At 49.5% G+C, this 17,682-nt stretch overlaps 5 protein-coding genes across 5 annotated transcripts; all 5 read right to left on the bottom strand.

Annotated features, from left to right (window-relative positions):
* Nucleotides 1-4,527: 4,527 nt before the first annotated feature.
* Nucleotides 4,528-6,176, bottom strand: C7974DRAFT_140301 (uncharacterized protein). The gene is made up of 7 exons (XM_046135577.1): nucleotides 5,842-6,176; nucleotides 5,764-5,783; nucleotides 5,677-5,713; nucleotides 5,561-5,628; nucleotides 5,129-5,511; nucleotides 4,979-5,080; nucleotides 4,528-4,933 (listed from the first exon to the last, which is right to left on the bottom strand). Exons 1-7 carry the CDS (start codon nucleotides 6,032-6,034, stop codon nucleotides 4,618-4,620), a joined length of 1,119 nt encoding a protein of 372 aa, XP_045998597.1. The 5' UTR covers nucleotides 6,035-6,176; the 3' UTR covers nucleotides 4,528-4,617.
* Nucleotides 6,177-7,125: 949 nt separating this feature from the next.
* On the bottom strand, nucleotides 7,126-7,539 carry C7974DRAFT_450233 (uncharacterized protein; the record flags this gene model as incomplete). The annotated part of the gene is made up of 1 exon (XM_046145732.1): nucleotides 7,126-7,539. The coding sequence occupies one exon, from the start codon at nucleotides 7,537-7,539 to the stop codon at nucleotides 7,126-7,128; it is 414 nt and encodes a 137-aa protein (XP_045998598.1).
* A 1,544-nt stretch (nucleotides 7,540-9,083) lies between these two features.
* Nucleotides 9,084-10,428, bottom strand: C7974DRAFT_450238 (mitochondrial NADH-ubiquinone oxidoreductase 20 kd subunit). Its single transcript, XM_046145733.1, has 3 exons — nucleotides 10,024-10,428; nucleotides 9,784-9,973; nucleotides 9,084-9,722 (listed from the first exon to the last, which is right to left on the bottom strand). The coding sequence occupies exons 1-3, from the start codon at nucleotides 10,046-10,048 to the stop codon at nucleotides 9,272-9,274; spliced, it is 666 nt and encodes a 221-aa protein (XP_045998599.1). The 5' UTR covers nucleotides 10,049-10,428; the 3' UTR covers nucleotides 9,084-9,271.
* A 7-nt stretch (nucleotides 10,429-10,435) lies between these two features.
* Nucleotides 10,436-12,353, bottom strand: C7974DRAFT_389401 (uncharacterized protein; the record flags this gene model as incomplete). The annotated part of the gene is made up of 5 exons (XM_046141360.1): nucleotides 12,272-12,353; nucleotides 12,157-12,211; nucleotides 10,979-12,106; nucleotides 10,656-10,930; nucleotides 10,436-10,603 (listed from the first exon to the last, which is right to left on the bottom strand). Coding segments are annotated over exons 1-4 (1,417 nt in total), but the record flags the coding sequence as incomplete, so codon positions are not given.
* Nucleotides 12,354-12,476: 123 nt separating this feature from the next.
* On the bottom strand, nucleotides 12,477-15,195 carry C7974DRAFT_432319 (uncharacterized protein; the record flags this gene model as incomplete). Its single annotated transcript, XM_046144846.1, has 3 exons — nucleotides 12,477-13,738; nucleotides 13,790-14,949; nucleotides 15,005-15,195. The coding sequence occupies 3 exons, from the start codon at nucleotides 15,193-15,195 to the stop codon at nucleotides 12,477-12,479; spliced, it is 2,613 nt and encodes an 870-aa protein (XP_045998601.1).
* Nucleotides 15,196-17,682: the final 2,487 nt, after the last annotated feature.

The following is a 17,682-nucleotide window of genomic DNA, read 5'->3' on the forward strand; positions in this document are numbered from 1 at the left end:
AATAAAAGCAGCAAGTTCGTACTGCCCGGCTTGGGTCGCTGTCAAATTTGTCGCAAAGTTGGCACGCTTTGTAGAAGCTTGCCATGAGCCAGGGCCAACATTCGCATATTCACCGAACATGACATTTGAGGTCTGAGGAGCACTTGTTGACCAGACCGACCATCCAGCAGCAGAAATGTGCTGATCGATGAAACAGTTGGTATACACCGCCACTGAGTTCTCAGAGTAAGGACGGCCCAGAAAGCTCGAACCAACCGAACTCCCGTAACTCGAGCTATAGGTAATGACAGATCGATCAAATACAAATCCACCAGTGGACGTAGATGTGGGTCGAGCTTGCGCTGCGATGCAGCTGCCAGGCGTATTTGTGACAATCATGCATTGGTGGAAAAAGGCAGTTGAGTAACCCCAGATGAAATCGACTGAGCTATGCATGATCAGACAGTATCCCGATATATTCAGAACCAAGTTTGAGAACTTACCCTTCAATATAGCAGTTTGAGAAGACCTGGGTACCCTTGTTGGCCAACAGAGTATCTTGAAACCCAGTGAATGAGCATCCGTATGCTGCGATGTTGGCACCATAAAAGTCCGCAGCTAGTGCAGCCGTGTTCTTTGTTTGTGGGTAGATGTTAGCGAAATTGATGTTGTACAACGCCAAGCCCGAATTATCAGTGGTTTTCTTCGCATTAATGACGGGTGTAATTTCATTCTGACCAGCACTAGTAAGGACACCGTTTGATGTCTGGATAGTCACTTGGTTCTGGGTGTAGTCGCGGGTGCTGTTGGTGACTCCAATCAAAGTGACCTTGCCCTTTCGAGTGATCGAGATTTGCTCATTATAGACACCAGCTCCGATTTGAATAGTGTATGCCTTGGAGTCATTTGGCAGGGCAGCGATAGCGGCGGTCACATTGCTGTAATCACAATCGCCCGCGTTCTTCGACACCGTGAGAGTTGCGGATGGTGCGCACGACGATGATGTTGTCGCTGAGGCAGTGGCGCCAAGGCTTGCTGAAGCAGTGACGTTGGAAGTGCTGGAAGGTGTGATCGAGGCAACTGAGGACGAAGGAATTACTGAGAGCTGCGCAGCGTCGGAGTCAGCGATAGAACCTATGACAGAGGAATCAATCCACGAAGTTGACGGGCTGCCATATGGATAGAAAGCCTTCGCGAAAACTTTGTCAATCGTGTACTCCGATACTTGACTGGCTGTCAACAGATGGTCGTAAGACGGGCGTGTCGCCACATTGCTGGCGTATGATCCAGCACCTATGTTGGCAAACTCGCCGTAAAACGATGATACGGTAGCAGCGGTAGGATGAAAACCGGACGTCGAGATGAAGCTGCCCATTGTGACGTTACGGTAGATGACAGTAGCGCCAACTCCATTGGGTGCTGCTAAGAACACACCGTTGTTGTTGTAGCCTGCCTTCTGCTCGATCGAGCTCGAATCAAAGACAACAGTAGAGTTGTAGAAGGTATCCCCGACGCTTCCGCCTTTCGAGAATACGATACTGGCCCCCGAAGATAAGGGTACAATTGTCGACTTGTAAACATACATCGAGGGGACATTATAGAACATCTTATCCGACCCCTCAATCCTAGAGTAGGCAAAGACAGTCAACCCGTACGATGCGGATACAGCAGTGGCTCCGGAAGAGACAATGGAACATCCGTAGAATGCGATGTTGTTGCCCCGGAGGGCAACTGCAACCGCATTAGCTGAAAGAGCTGTAGAGACAAAGTTGATGTTTCTCAATGTCACGCCTTTGGCACTGCTAGAGCCAATGGTGAGTGCTGCAGCAGTATTGGAGATGATGACTTGATTTTTAGACCAGTCTGCAGCGAATGTAGATGTAGCTCCAACGATGGTAATTGTGGCAGTGCCAACAACAGTAACTGCCTCGCTGTAGGTGCCTAACATTGTTTAGCTTGGATTCAGCATCATGACTCGGCTAAACTCACCAGGCAAGACTGTCACAGTAGCGACGCCGTTGTTTTGTGCTGCACTGACAGCAGCATTGATAGCTGTGTATTGACCCGAGCCATCAGCCGCTACAGTAATTACAGAAACATAACTACTGGTAGTGGGCGAGAAGGACGATACGGGTATCGATGTTGCAGTCAGCGATGTGCTGCTGAAAGTTGAGTTCGATTGAGCAGCCACAAGCCCGAGCAAAGCGGCAAAAATGTGAGACCGCATAGCGAGAGCCGAGTCTCAATGAGCTGAAGATGAGGAGAGAAAGAAATGGGAGGAAGCTCAGGGTAATGAACTTTCATTGCCATGATTTACACAGGGATGTACATGTTACCAGGTAGATGGGAAAGTCTAGACAGTGCAATGCACCGTTGTCAGTGTCTAAAATGCCAGCAGATCTCTCAGCTGAGGTTCGATGGCTGAATCAGTATTGGACTCTTCTCGTACGGGAAGTGGCTGGACCAATGTAGGTGTGCAGGGGTGACGTTCCGCGATGACAAACGAACTCAAGATGACGACCCCAGCTGTCGACCGGGCCTTCCGATCTTGAGCATATGAGAGGTGCTCGTCAATTGTGCAACACTTGAAATGACCCAATTCATCGCGACGAGTAGTTAGTCAAGTGAATTTTCGGAAAACGCATATCGAAGCCTGCAATGTCATGTTCACCAAGAACCTCTGCGACTGACGGGTCGTCATTGCAAGCTAGCGAGCAACGGGACTAGAAGCGGACGAGATGCCCGATGATGACTAGGTCACGGCCAGTGTACCAGCGCCTCCCTCCGATTGTCGCAGTATACCTAACATTTCCCGTTCAGTTACTTACTGCGCGTTGTATGACCCATACCCAGACGACTTTTCCTCGACAGATCTTGCATGTGAACGGAGATCTAGTGTGGAGGCTGAGAGTATCTTGATACCACAGCGCACGACTGCGCGAAGAAAGATTGTAGCTGAATCTCGGGGACGGCGTTAAAATTTGTTCTGACAAGATAGGAAGTTCGACCGAACGGCAAGATCGATAGGCTGGACCACGTGGAAAGAAGCGTTATGAGCCGAGGCACCTGAGTCTGGGACACCGAGCCGATGCGTGCGAGCATAGTAGCTTGTGTAGGGTCTCGGGGTCTGGGGTAGGTGGTACAAATGGAGATCCTCGCAGCATCCAGCGTACCGGGTAATAAGATCTGCAATGTGTGGGTGTCAACAAGTTCAAGCCTTGGAATGGACGATAAAAGTGGCGTCAAAAAGCTTATCCGTGTTGCTTGTCGCACGCCCCACAATGCAGGTACCGTTGCTCCGCCGGGACTGGTAAATTGCTTCCAAGCTTTCGATTGGTGGATCAAATTCTCTCTCGGACCCGCTGGGGTAGTAGGGCGTTTAATCCATGCTTCCAAGTCAGTATTGATAACCATTTGTATTTGGTAGATGCGAGACCGAAGGAAGCAGAAGACGATCACACCTAGGTAGGTCTTTACCTACACAGTGATGTGATGATTCCCAACCTAAAAGCCGGCACGTCATCCGCTGAAATCGGCATGTGTTAGGAAACCAAGATTCAAACGACGAAATCTCGAGCCGATATCCTTCAGGCACGCGTCTTGCTACTCGAGTGCTTGTTCATCATTAATCGAGGCTGTCTTTGATGACGTCTATAGACAGCTTTTTTAGCGCCTATTCGCTAACCCCTCTTTTAACAACGGCTAGCAACTCAGCCCCCGGTTCGTCTTCGTCCCATTCCTCTGCTGCCTCATTGCGAGCATTATCTTCTACTGACGCTCTGAACTCTTTAGGTTATATGCACATTCTAATTTTGCCTGAATCTCTTTGTCATCCTTTGCACCGACCATGGTTGGACGTCCGTGACGTCTCACAAATGATGGGGTATCTTTTTCATCGAGCCACTCATCCTGAGTGTTGACAGCAGCGGGACTGAAGCATGTGAGGGCCCTACTTTCTATGCAGTAAAGCGCCGGGTAGACTGTTCAAGTTGCTGTTGGCCCCGTCAAGCGATGAATCGGTTTGAGAAATATTCTCAGCCCAGTTGGTGCCTCTCGTCCTGGGCGAGACTTTATAAGTTTTGGCGTAGCTTCCTCACGTGACACCACACCTTCTCAACTTCGACATGCATGATGAGTGCTGTTGGCTGGTGCAATCTGCTCCGCCCTCTCTTGTTCCTTTTCTTCTTCTTTTTCTTGCTTTTCTTCTTTCTCGTCTTAGCCCTCTCCTTCTTCATCTCTTTCCGTGATCACTCTTCCTCCTTTTCTCCTTCCTTTCTAATTTCTCTGCTTCTCCTAGCACACGATTTATGTCCATGCAGCAAAATTCACACCAGCATGAGGTGTAGTCTCATATCCCAGCGAAGGCGCCTAATGTTAAGGATCTTCGGGATGCGTGCCTTGGTCATCCTGCTTAGTTGCCGGTCATGCGCCTCTCTGATCGCAGAGAACATATCGTAAGATTCCTGATCCACTGACCGACCATAGTGTAGCACGACGATAAATTGGGGCATGCCTAACCTTCTGACGAAGACGGCCCACACGGCTCTCCAATCCATCGCTGTCATCCGATCAGTCGCACACACGCTTATTCGCAGGCGTGCGAAGGCGTCTCTTTGCGTATTTGATCACCTGGGTATATTACAAGTCGGATCGATCTACGGTGACGAGGAGACTTTTGTTCGATGCAGCCAATTGAACAGTGTGCTCTTCACTGGCTCTCGCATAAACTCTTTCCGCATCAAGTTGGTCATTACCAAGAGCTGTAGACGATCTCCTCGTGTAGTAGCCTGAATCATCTGGCATACGAGCAATGTTGTGTTCACCGCTAAGATCTCGCAGAACTATAGATGCACCGTACTGGTTTGGTTCTCGACTGTTCAGAACTTGTGTTCGGCAAAACGCATATACCAACGGCATGCACGCGCAAATTATACCAAGCCACAATTCAATGAGTCTGCCGAATCAGCAAAGTCAATAATGGACAGAAGGTGTGACCTACAGCCAAATCATGTAGGTAACCATAACCCATGTCCCGTCGGCGGAAACCACCCTCGTACTGTGAGCCACCTGCCCCACTCGTATCAAACTAAGAATGCAAATGCTATAGAGTATCAGCATCTCGAGGCCGGATAGATGCCTTTTGACTTACAAGGAGCCAGTCATGAGTAGTAATGCCGCACCAATTTTGCGGCGCAGAGGTAGTTGTAGCTCATACAGTATAAATATAGGTAGAACAAGTAATATTAGGTCAGTAGCAGCATTGATGCACGCTGTGGCCAGTATGTACTGATTGAGATTGACACATTTACCAGTCGTAATGGAGAAGGTCCAGTACTTCTCAGCAGGCTGACAGAGCCACGTAAAGCCGAGGGCATTGAGGACACCGTGAATAATAGAGACACACATGACTGTGTAGACAACTACCCGTAAACCGGTCTGGAAAGGTGATACTTGCAGATAGAAGAGCCCGAGTGAGACTTTCGTAAACATTGTGGTAAGGTTGAACAGAACCGGACCTACAGTAACGGCAATCTTAAGAAATTTAGCAGGTCATTTCTGCGGATCAGACGCTATTGATTACCTTCATCAGTGCATCGAACTTGGGTGCTGGACAATCCCATTTGTGTAGTCCTAGGCAGTTCGTCGTTTCTGAGTACTGTCAGCGGCTAAAGGCAAATTGCACGAGCCAATGCTTACGGTAGCACACGTAGATAGAGAAGCCCAGAGCGAGCATCTGTGTCAATCAGCATATTGTATTTTGCTTCGTGTGTTGGGGAACAGTACTGTAGCAACCGCTATGTTGTCTTTGAAGTTGTTAGCACAATGTGGCATTTTCTCAAACGCTCAGCTCACTATACTAACAGTCGTCCCAACCTAAGTTTTTAAGTATGCAACGCTTCGTGTACATTCGAATAAGGCAGATGGGTATTGCAATCGCCGCACCGAGCACTGATACGACAACAGCACGATGTGCAATTGACTCCGGGTTGTCAAAATTTGCTACAACGCCTGGCGGAGTAGGCATTGCCCCAACGACTGTCCCATCCGAACTCATCGTCGAGATGCTGAACAGTGTGTGGTGAGAACGCAGATGATAGATGGGAAAGAGCACGTGGCACTTTGAAAAAGCCTGCGAGGGCGGTTTTGATCAAAAGGGTCAGACATCGCCATCCTTATTCCGCGACCACGGGCCTCCTGGCGCATCTCTGAGAAAGTCGAGGCGGCGGGATAAGCACTCACCAGGTGTCCATCGGATGCGGGCAAGCAGGGTCTGGACTGAAGTGCAGCCTGGCCAAACAATCATCGATCTGACAAATTGATCGGTCCGATAGCTGTCGGAATGAAGAGCCGAAATTGCAGCATAAACGCCACATTGCGCGACAACCAGATTAGCGAGGTTCAACTTTCCGCGCGGCTGCTACGATACAAAGATAGGTTAATGCAGTGGCACAGTAGTTTGGGGTTGACGCGATGTTTTGAGCATGCTGTCAAAGTCTCGGCGTGCGCACTACCTAAGCTACAGTTGTCCGTGATTGCACCCTACCTTACAGTTTGATTGGATGTAACATCAATCATTCCCTGACACATGGACACCAGGCAATCAGTTGGTGCCCGATCTGGATATGGACTACCCCGAGGTGAGCGAAGAGGCAAGATAACCGACTCAGAACAGTATCCTTCTCAAAACAAAGCAGAAGCAGTTAGGCCACACTATGTATGCATCGCACCTGTCTCGTTGTCCTTCTTATCAAGAAAAGTTTAGGCGATACCCGTCTAGACCTGATTCGTTTTTACGTTGCTTGGACTACTCTGATCACTCCAGACTTCTTTGATGCTATTCTCCAGCCGTCTCGATCGAAGCAGATGGTCGAGACTTGAAGATCTGTAAGCCACGAAGCGATTGTGGATCGACATAGATCGCACATCAACGTAGAGGACATTGTGTCATGGGCCGTATTGTGATCAATAATTGGATTTCTTGCGCTTCATTATACTTTTAATACCTAAGAGTCAAATTCGCTCGGAACGCAACGCTCAAAAAGAGACTGGCTTTGACAACAGAATCGCTAAACATTGATCCAGCAACCTCAGGACCCTAGCGCCCAACGTAGCAAGCAAAGAATCTATGCTCAATCCCAAGTCCGCTCAGAGACGCGGGACAGCGCTGCCGAGTTCCTCCAAGGTGGCTTCTTCCGTAGCACCAGTATCGGCGCCAGCATTCGCAGCACCAGAGGTGAGCGTACCATCAAGATTGACGAGAGCGTCCGTGGCAGAAGTAGTCGAAGCACCAGTGCCTGCAGCGTTGGACAAAGTCTGGAGGCCGTGGGCGATTTTGTCGCCTTGTCTGCGAACAGGAGCGGCAGGAGCAGCACCCTTATTGGAAGCGATCAGGGCAGCAAGATTATCCTCAGCATTCTCAATGCCATAGCCGATACCGTTATCGGTAGAAGAGAAGAGACTGTCCGCAGCCGCGCCCTCGCCGGCGAGTTGGGGTGTCGGTAGTGCTGAGGCTGCGCTGAGGAGAATGAGAGCGAGAATGGTCTTGGTAGCTGATGGCATATTGAAGTTATGAGTTGTTGATGAAGTCAATAAGTTGAGAAACTTTGCTTCAAGATGGAAAGAAGTTTGAGGTCAAAAGACACTTGTGGGATTTGCTGGTAGACTGTGTGTGAAGTTGTAGCTGATTGATTGATGTCTTCCAACAGTGACTTTACAGACCTTCTTATAGACCTCTGAAAACACGTAAGATCTATTCCAGCCCGTTCGATAGCGGTACTCAACAGTCAGGACCAATTCATGTGGGGCAGATTGATTCCGACCATGGCAACTGGCAATCCACTCAGTCGTTGAGGATCAAACTGTAAGCGAACATCGCATCATCAATTCCAAGAGTGATGCATTGATCTGCAATACAACTGTGCGGTTCTCTGAACTCCGACAGCCACTGACGATATCGGATGCTCGCAGCCTTTGGTGTTAGTGACGTTCGGAGTAGCTACCTAGGTACCAGCTGAGGCCAGCATGTTCGAGCCATCGGGTCTGTGATAGACATGTCAACCCTTGCCGCGTAAATTATTCGGAAGATCTCCCGCGATCAGGGACTCGCACCAAAGGATCGGTACCCTTGGCCACTTTGAGTAGAGTCATCCGCCCCACTGCAGAGCTAAGCTTCCCAAGCTTCAGTCTAAGCTTCGCTGGCACGAGCTTGTCATCTCGGCGTCGCAAATGCCCTGCATTATTGTGTCAGAGGCTGCTCAACCGCCGATCATTATATGGTGTACTTGCTGTAACCTGCGAATCGGATCGCAAGGTGGTAAACAACGTCGCGATGGCCCTCGCTTCTTCGGGTGGCAGCCGAATCGAGCGACATGGGTAGGTAGCTCGTCAGGGTCCAGCCTTTCTACGTCAGTTGTGTCACAACAACAAACGTTCTTGTGTGCGACGTACTGAATCGTTCGGCTTGTTTGAAAAGCGCCTCGTAAGACTCGTGATGGCGAGCACAAGTTCAATCAGAAAAGAGACTTGTCCATTCTTCGGTAGGCATCTACGTCGTACCACAGACATCAGGGACTTATCCTTGTCCAGAAGCCGTGATGGTAACTGAATATCTAGCTCTGTGTCGCAACCTGATATGTGCAAGCTTGCCACGTACTTATTGAACACCCACTGCGCTGGTAGCTGACTATCCAGACGAAGCAATGTGAATTCGTCAACAAGATGTGCTCGTTTGCGTGCCGTGTCACTCTATCGTCTCTTCTTGAGTACGTCTTGAGGCTCTGGAGCCTTCCCATAGCAGGGTTGGTTGGTTCCAAAGACGACGGGCGAACAATGCGTTGCTGCCACGGTATACGATGCCGATCAGGCCTCCCAGTATAGGTAACGTTTATGCTAGCGGAACACATGTACGTCTAATGCAGAGCTGTCGTCATTCTGGATGTGGGCGCCGGATTAGCATCCAAGCTTCCGCTCGAAGGCATAGCGAGACTTACAACCCAGTTCCGTCGCTTCACAGGGTGCGTATCGACTACAGCTGCGATTGCATCCCTCCTGACAGCCCCAATTATCGTTTTTGGTAGCAAAGGGCTGTGAAGCTTCATCTGTTCATTTACGCTACCTTGAAAGGACCATACTTTCGAGTCGAACTCGACATCAGTCATCATCGCTAGGTATTATGTACAAATACATTCTCGCAAAACAATGAATTTTCGGGTCCACAAAAGTTCACCTCGAGAGGGTGTGTGACTGTCCACTCTCGCTGGAGTATAATCCCTTCGGCCCCCAGGAAGCAAAACTACTTCCGGTACCACATTCTAGTGATCTTTGTTCTCCTCATCTTCTTTTGCAGCTGGAACACTCCGTAAAGCAGCGCTTCGGCTGTTGGCGGGCAACCTGGGACATATATGTCAACCGGCACAATGCGATCCACGCCTCTTACGACCGCATAACTGTAGTGATAGTAACCACCGCTATTTGCGCAGCTACCCATGCTAATCACCCATTTTGGATCAGGCATCTGATCATAGCACATACGAAGAGCAGGTGCCATTTTGTTTGTAAGTGTGCCGGCAACGATCATGACGTCTGCTTGTCGTGGAGAGGCGCGGAAGATAATGCCAAGCCGATCCTGATCATATCGAGGCATCGAGACGTGCATCATCTCTATACTGCAGCAAGCTAGTCTAAAACTCAATGGCCAAAGGGAAGATTGACGTGCCCAGTTGGTCATGGCATCGAGTGATGTGCTAAAGTTTTCGAGCCTTGATCAGCTATCTCCCTCTTAATATAGCTCGAAGTAATCCTTACAGCGCGTACTCCACGACACCAGTAGGCTTTGGTTCGCTCGAAAAGGCGGTGGGTATTGCTTGTTTTGTCGAGCTATATCGTGATTGTGGTGTGCGTTGCATAGACGGTTGGGAATTTGTATATAAACTAGGTGCCGCACGAGGGACGTTCAGGTAGTCGTTGAATAAGGCATGGCGCAACTGGAAGCCGGCTGCAGATAATAGTTAGCTTGGATTACTCGCTGGAATCATGCAACTCAACCTCTTTGACTTGCAAGGCGAAACATTCTGCAGAGACAATAGTGAAGAGAAAAAGACCGTGAGAATGGTGATGCTCACCTCAAGAGCAATGCTTGCTGAAATATGGTAGACATTGTGGTGCATCGCATCTATCACTAGCCAATGGGGATTGAGAGATCGAGTGAGGGTTTTCTCCGATTGGGCCACTCGAAAGTGGGTTTTCTCCGGCCGGGGCTCTCTGGTGGGTTTTCTCCGACCCGCAAGCCATATAGTCTCGCGCCTGATGTGTATTAATAAGAATACCATTGAATTGGTCGTTTCGATCCTATGTCATTCAAGTTCGGTCAACCATCGCCTAAACTGAGTCGCGTCATTGTTTCCAAATGTTGATATCAGTTCCGAGACATCTGATTTCAAAACCTTATGCGCAAGTAGCCATACTTCCTCGGCGTGGATCATGAATCCGTTCTGTTTTGGAGACGCATCAGCCTGCTGTGAGAGGACCCATGTTTCTTTCCAGCGATCAAGTGCGCGCTCAAAGCGCATGGTCTCAGATGTTCCAATTAACTGCACCTTGGATGTGTAGATCATGGTTAAAATTGCTTGGAATCGACGTCAGCCATAACATCGATGTAACATATTCAGGCAACCTACTTCCTACGATCAAGAACAACGGAAACGCCGTTAACATTGATAGGTCTCGACTTTCAGAATCGGACCCCGTCAAACATTGGATGACGTCTAGAAGACTCTGGGATGGAGTTCAGCTCAGGCTTTTCAACTTGTCTAGACACGTCTCAGCATCCGTTGACCCAAATGCGGACTCGTTTGACGGCAAAGAAGCCTTCATCTCCACGACCGATAACCGTGGCAGTGTTGCGTGCAAGATTGAGATGTGGCAATCCAGTAGGTATGTGTAATAAATGACTCTACAATGGAGTCAGTGGCTGCGTGTTAACATCATCTTATGTGCGTACCGATTGTAAGACTCCTTCACAATATACTCCTTCCAGTCGAAAGAGGTCGCAGCCTCAGTCAGTTTGGTCAATCTACTAATTGTGCCGTCACCTTGAAGCAGGCGTATGGCTGAAATTAGGTCGGAGAATCTCTGTTCGCGAAAACGCCGCCGGTGAACAAGATTAGGGAAGGCAAAACTAATTGACACTAACATCGTAGCAGCTTGTAGAAGAGATAACATGCGTGGCGAGGTTGTCCTAGAGCCTTCCGGGATTGGATCTAGTAGCTCCTGGAAATCGTTTCCGCCGAAGATACATTCTTCGATCAACTCGACGATGTCAAGCACCATGAAATAGGTGTCCCGCGGATATGACCAAACTGCGCCGACGACAAACACCCCAAGCAAAAGTGGCAACTCTGCACTGGTGGAACTGAACGACGGGGGATGAACTATCGGAACATGTCTGTATGCGTTGCGGAAGAAGCTTTCTACGCAAAGTGCCAGGTTACCGGGGGTCAGTAGCATCGCAACTGTATCTGAGGGGGGACGGCTCGCTGTTCTACCCGCGTTTTCGACAAGGTGAATCAACTCCCCTGCCCGACGCCGGAAGATTTCATCGTACAGGTCTGGGGTGTGTAGACCTTGTGTTATGATATCTGATGAGTAGGATTCATGTGGGACATCATAATGAAATAATTCTGCCGGAAAAAATGGCACAAACATCGGAATCGCTTGGGAGAACACTTGATTTCGATCAAGTTCTTCATCCGCTGTAGTCCCGTTGCTGGCTTCCTTCAGGGTCTCAAGCGCCTGTGCGAAGTCTTTCGGGTCGCCAGGTTGAGCAGTAGCATAACTCAGGAAGAATGGAACTCGCGTAGTTTCACCCATAGACTTCTCATTCGACACTTCCGGAACGCCCAAAGGATAGCCAGATGCATTTGTGGCGGTCAGACACGTTTGTAGGCGGGTGTGTGAGCATTGAAAACTAGCCTTCACGCACGCAGTACATGGACTGGTTTTGTCGCATGATAATTTTGTGCTTGCGCATCTATCACAAGCTTTTCGAGGTTGGCCACGGCCAGAAGATTTTGTCACGGGTCGTCCTTGACGTTTCGAGCATCTCTCAGCATGACGGCGCGCAATATCCCTGTAAAGCTTCAGCAATCATTCCAATCACATGTGACTGAGTTGACCGACTGTCGGGTATGGCGCTTTGAGCAAAAAGGGCACTGGAATTGACGGTCGGGCTGATCTAGAATAGAGCGATTAGTTGATTCCCACCATCATGCCCATCACAAAGTTAGGAGCTCACGGGTAATATTGTGTCGAGCTAGGTGACTCGATGTAGAGTAGGACTTGTTGCAAGTGGAACATTGATGCGACATGGGTTCGAGTGCAGGCAGATAAGAAGAGCAGTGCAATGACGCGTTGCGAGCTTTTGTTTGACGCTAGGATACACCGCTAGATCTAACCTGATCGGGTCTGCTGAAGGAGATCCCTCCAAGGAAAGAGTGAACCTAATATACAATTGGACTTTTCCATAACGGCGCCTGCTTGACATTCGTATCGTCCCAAAAGACCTTGCCTTTCTCATTCATCGTGGCTCCCTCATCTGTGATCTCAACGTGATGACTTCCTAGGCGGTCTAACAACTCTGCGACTTCGTTCTTGCTCAAGCCTGTTGAATCTCTAGCGAGCCAAATGACTTCACGTCGCTGAGCCATAGCTGGATGCAGGTATGCTTCCAAAACGTCCTGTCTCGTGTATGGAGGCACCGGGTGGTTGAAGCGAGGAATCAAAGAGGCAGAGATCTGGTCTACAGACAGCGTGTGTGGAGAGAATACGCGCTGTAGCGGTGATCTCTTCAACGGGGCACTGGAAGGTGATTCGAGTTGGTTGTTCTCTGAATAGGTCATGTGTCTGTCCTCTTGGTCATTGTCACTCGAGACCAGACCCTGGTCTGATGTCCGGCTGCTGTCCCTGAGACCCTGAGGCGCGATAGTTTGGTCACCAGCTTGTCCATTTTCAGCATCTCGCGCATCAAATTTTGCCGCATGGAAAGACAAATTTGAGTGTTTGATCTTCCTCTTCATGAAAAGGTGGAAGACGACTGTCATTACAATCAGCACGCCTTGCATGACTGTGGGGCCGGCAGACACAACGCTGTTCCCAATATTAAGACCAAAAAGGCCCAATAGACAGAGCTCGCCGAGATAGACACCAACCATTAGTTGCTCAAGAGCTCGCGCATAGAATCCGCCTTTTGTGTCGATGTGCGTGTCGTGCACATAGAACATGTTGTATCGGTACGACAGGTAGATGAGGCCGATGCCAACGGTCGCAAATCCCAACACGAGCGGCGCGATAACAGCATAGCAGATGGCAATGACTCCCAGATTGGTCCACTTTGGATATTCGGCTCCCCATGAAGGTTCTGTGAATTTGATGTAGCGCAAGTACTTTTTCCTTGGTGTCTTAGCAAACTTGCTCAGAACTACAGCACCGAGCAACCCTATCAAGTTGAACAAATACCGTGCCGCGTTAGCAACACCGTACAGAATGAAGTAGGAGATGTAGAAGTTGGAAGCTTTTGGCAGGTTCTGTGAGAGAAGTGGGACAGCTTGCGTAGGATCTGTGACGATCTGGCTTGCCACTGCTGCGGCACCAGAGGTGAATGTTGTGACCAGGAAGACTTGAATTACTTGAAAAGCAAAGTACCATTTCTGGCATTGTTGTTCCACATCCGAGGTAGTGGCGGCTCCCGACAACTTTGCAAGAACTACAAATCAAGCTATTAGCTCGGGGCAAAGAGATGACGGTGCGGACTTACAGCGGCAGATAACTGGTACTAAGGCCATGAGCACGGCAAGTAACAATACCGGGAGCAGACCCGTCACCACACCTAAGATGACGCTCGGTATGCTATCAATGAATCCCAAGAAAGGTACGTTCTCAGTAAGGTAATTTACGTTGCTTATGACACCGACAATTGCCACTGGTATACTCCAAAACGCGATGAGCACAGAGATTGCAATAGTAGCTGCAATGTGACGTATCATTCTGCTCTTGGCCCCCATGCCCAAATTTTTCCAGATGACCTCATCAGGCAGAACGCCCATCTGACGAGCTGAAAAATCGGTAGGTCTGCGATGTTGTTTATCGTCGAAAGCTTTTTCCGCAGCTGCCATGGTCTCGAACTCGATGAAGACTGCACCGACTAGTCTTTCTTTGCCAGCTAGATGGGACCGCTGTGCCGAGCGAATCTTGGGGAGCAGTTCTGCAACCTGCTTGCGATAGTAGCTTATGGAGTCGACTTTCTCGCCGATCAGAAATTTGAGCCTGTGCTTTGGTCGTGAATCTGTATCAACACTCGACTCTTTCTCTCCATTCTTGATTCTTTGCTTGTTCACCGTTTGGATTAGTTTGATTTCGCTCGCCTCCAGCTTCGAGACCATCTTTTCAAGATCTTCAACATCGTCCTCCAATTCCTCTACGGCTGGCACCAACCAGACCTGTGCCACCTGAGGGAACATAGAGTGCAAGTGCTCCAGCGTCAAGCTCTTTTCAGGTACGTCAGTGAATAGCACCGTGCGTTGCGAGATCCGGCTAGCGTTCCACGTTGACAGAAGGTAAGCCCGTCGGACTTTGACGAGATACAGCATCTCCCTGCCAACAAGGAACATCACCCAGCCAAAGAAGACCCAGGCTATTACCGCATGAGCGAAATATCTTGCTGGGTTGGAGTCCGAGATGTTGGAAAAAGAGAGGACATCTAACCCTGACTCCCCAGCACCGCCTGTGCCGTTGACAGGGAATAGGATTGGCCAAGTGACTATGGCACCAACAAAACACATCAAAGTAAGGACCTTCAGAAAGCGCATATAGAGGTATGCGTCCAACGAATGGTGATTGAGTACATAGTCATCACTCAATCCGCTGAAGTGACTGAGCCAGCCAAAAGTGCTCGGTCCTGCTGACGGCGTCTTTTCACTGTAACCGTTGTCAGCCATATTGTCATATTGATGAAGTGGCACAGAAAACGTACTCATCGTAAAGTGCGTCGTGATACGTCCTTGGGGCATATACTCTTCTCAACTTGACACGAAGCATCAGGAAGGCTCCCACAAGAAAGCCAGCGACAACGATGCATGGCACCAAAGTGGATACCAAGGCTGATATTGATGAAGAGCCACCGCGATGGCTACCAGCCCGGGCGCTTGAGGTAGGTGAGGACATGTTAGGATCGATATTGTAGGTCAGCAACGGGCGGGTGTGCAGACTTCTATCTCGCTCCGGTGGCAGTGCGCCAGGCATCGTCACTTTCTAACTCCAAGGTTCGCTCGAACCGCCTATGTCATTTGGCCATCCAGTCATATCTAGTCATGATTCTGTGTCATAGCATGGATAGCAGGTGCTTGGCGCGCGTTTCGCTCGACAAAGCGTTGCAACGGCGCATAACATAGGGCCACAGGTCACAGGAAGATTGACGGGAGATCGACACTGGGGGAGCTATGGGGTGGCCTTAAGGCCTTCCAGACCACTTTCCAAGTTGGTAGTCCTTTCTTGGCAACGTTGCGGGGAGCCACGATTGGATTTCAAGACGCAGGGCAGCTGTGATGTCATCGTCTCTGTCTAGCAGGGTAGCTCGAGCGAGAACTAATGGGTTTAGGACTTCCGAGGAGTTAAGTTGAAATGGAAAATCAGGTAAAATATGGGCTTTGGTGAAATGGCAAACTAGAAAGGTGTTGAGAAGTTTGTTTTATTGCTACAATGACGTCGGTACTATGTAGGTCGATGGGTTGGTGCAGCCACCGACCAAGAACGCTAGGCGCTGGACAAGTGGTACGCGATCGCCGATTGACCTTTTAGATTGCAACTCCTCAAATCAGGGTCAGGAAAGCATATGCCCCAAGTGCCTATGCCTAGCCTTATGTAGTTGCTCGCCCAGTTGGTTGGCGTCAAAGACGCCCTCGTGGTGTTGACAAGATACTCACCGACTGAAGATGTGCTTCGTGTAGCACTCTCCCTGTCTCTCACCTTGCACCGAGGTGTTTCATCTTGGTGGACATTAATCATCTACTATTCATCAGCATCAGGGTTGACAGAGATATGTGCGTTTGAACCCTGCGTTATTTTGTGATCATGACGAGTAAAGACCACACTTTCTATTAATGATAATCTCAAGGTTAATTTCGCTTACTTGAGCACGATTTCGCTTTCCGACCGGACATCTTGCAAGCCGCAGCTCGCGGCCGTAAGATGTAAGGTTTTTGATGACTATGCCTTTTCGTTGGCGTAAACCCCATCCTCCAAACGGCCTCACTGAGACAGGCCCGGTCATGGCATCGCTCACACAACGCTTACGAGCACTGTGCTTTGTATTTGCCTACAAGGAACATCGAATCTTCTCTTAGACCATGGTAAAGTCGCACTTAAGAGAGTGCTATCCAACTGCTGATCGGCAGCACAATACACTCGGAGCCCTTATGTACTGGATGTTAGACGTGGAAGGCCATAGTCAATGTAGGTGGTTGATATTTGTGAGCTACAACGAGGCGCGCGACGGTTATTTAGATCTTGTCAAGAAGCAGGGCCTTCAGCCTATCTACATTGGAGCCCAAATGCAACCGAAAGCCTTCAAAAAGATCGCTAACTGCATACCAAGGCTGATTCGCACCAGAGGTCGTCGGTCGCATGAAAGGCTTTGCATCCGGCCAGCGATACAGCAGTCGGTGCTCAGGCGGCGCTGCAGACATGGATGACGAGTGAGCGTAATAAAGCACTGAATGCGCGACATCCTGTGCAAGCCAGGAGCTCGGTATCTCCGAGGCCGCACCTGCGCGAATCATAAGCTCCAATACTGCGGCACAGTGCGGCAGATAGTCTCGGTCAGGGAAGTCATTATATAAGTCGGCCAGAGTACTGAGAAAATGGGCCCATACGCTTGCATACCCGTAAACCTCGTTTGGATCGGCACCCAGGCGTAAAGAGAGCGATATGAACTCCAGGTTCAGTTTCTTATAGCCAAGTTTCAGGTCTCTGGAAGCTCTTAGAAATCTCGGCCGGAGTAAGTAGTCTAGAATTGGTCTGCCGCGTTTCTGGTGGATTCGTTCCGCAGTCAGATACTGCCTAGTGTAGGCTTCGATCCCAAAGTCGATTGCCAGAGTAAGCAAAGAACTTGTCTCTTCCATCCAACTTGCGAGCGAAGGCTGCACATAGAGGCCAGGAACTACATATGCCCCCTCTTTTCCAAGACTCTCAATCGTTTCCTGGATCATCTCTGCCAGCTTCGTCGTCTCGACCTTATCTGAATTCTCTGGTCGTGCAAGGCTGCTCACTACATTACTCGCCAGACTAGCCGTCTCCGGAAACAACTCTTCCGTCTTTGCAAGAGCGACGACCTGGCAAATTCTGGCATTCAACAGGTACATCTGCACATTGTATACTCCGCCGGAATGTGTGATCAATCTGCGCTGAATATCCGGCTTGAGAAGGAAATCGCGACACGTGCGGTGAAAGAAGTCGACTCTGATCTCATGTGTTGTTTCAGTAAGCAATGATTCCCCGTGAAAATCATGGGTTTGCGTAGCAGCACTTTCAAAAGTTGGGTCGTAATCCGAAGGAATCAGATCGTGTCCGTAGCGACTTTCCAGTAAGCCCATACATCGGCTGTTCAGCCTTCGCAACGTTGCATCAAGACGATATTCAAGAGCACTTAGATCC

This window comes from Boeremia exigua (assembly GCF_020726555.1).
Source record: "Boeremia exigua strain MPI-SDFR-AT-0100 chromosome Unknown C7974scaffold_4, whole genome shotgun sequence".
NCBI classification, from domain to species: Eukaryota; Fungi; Ascomycota; class Dothideomycetes; order Pleosporales; family Didymellaceae; genus Boeremia; species Boeremia exigua.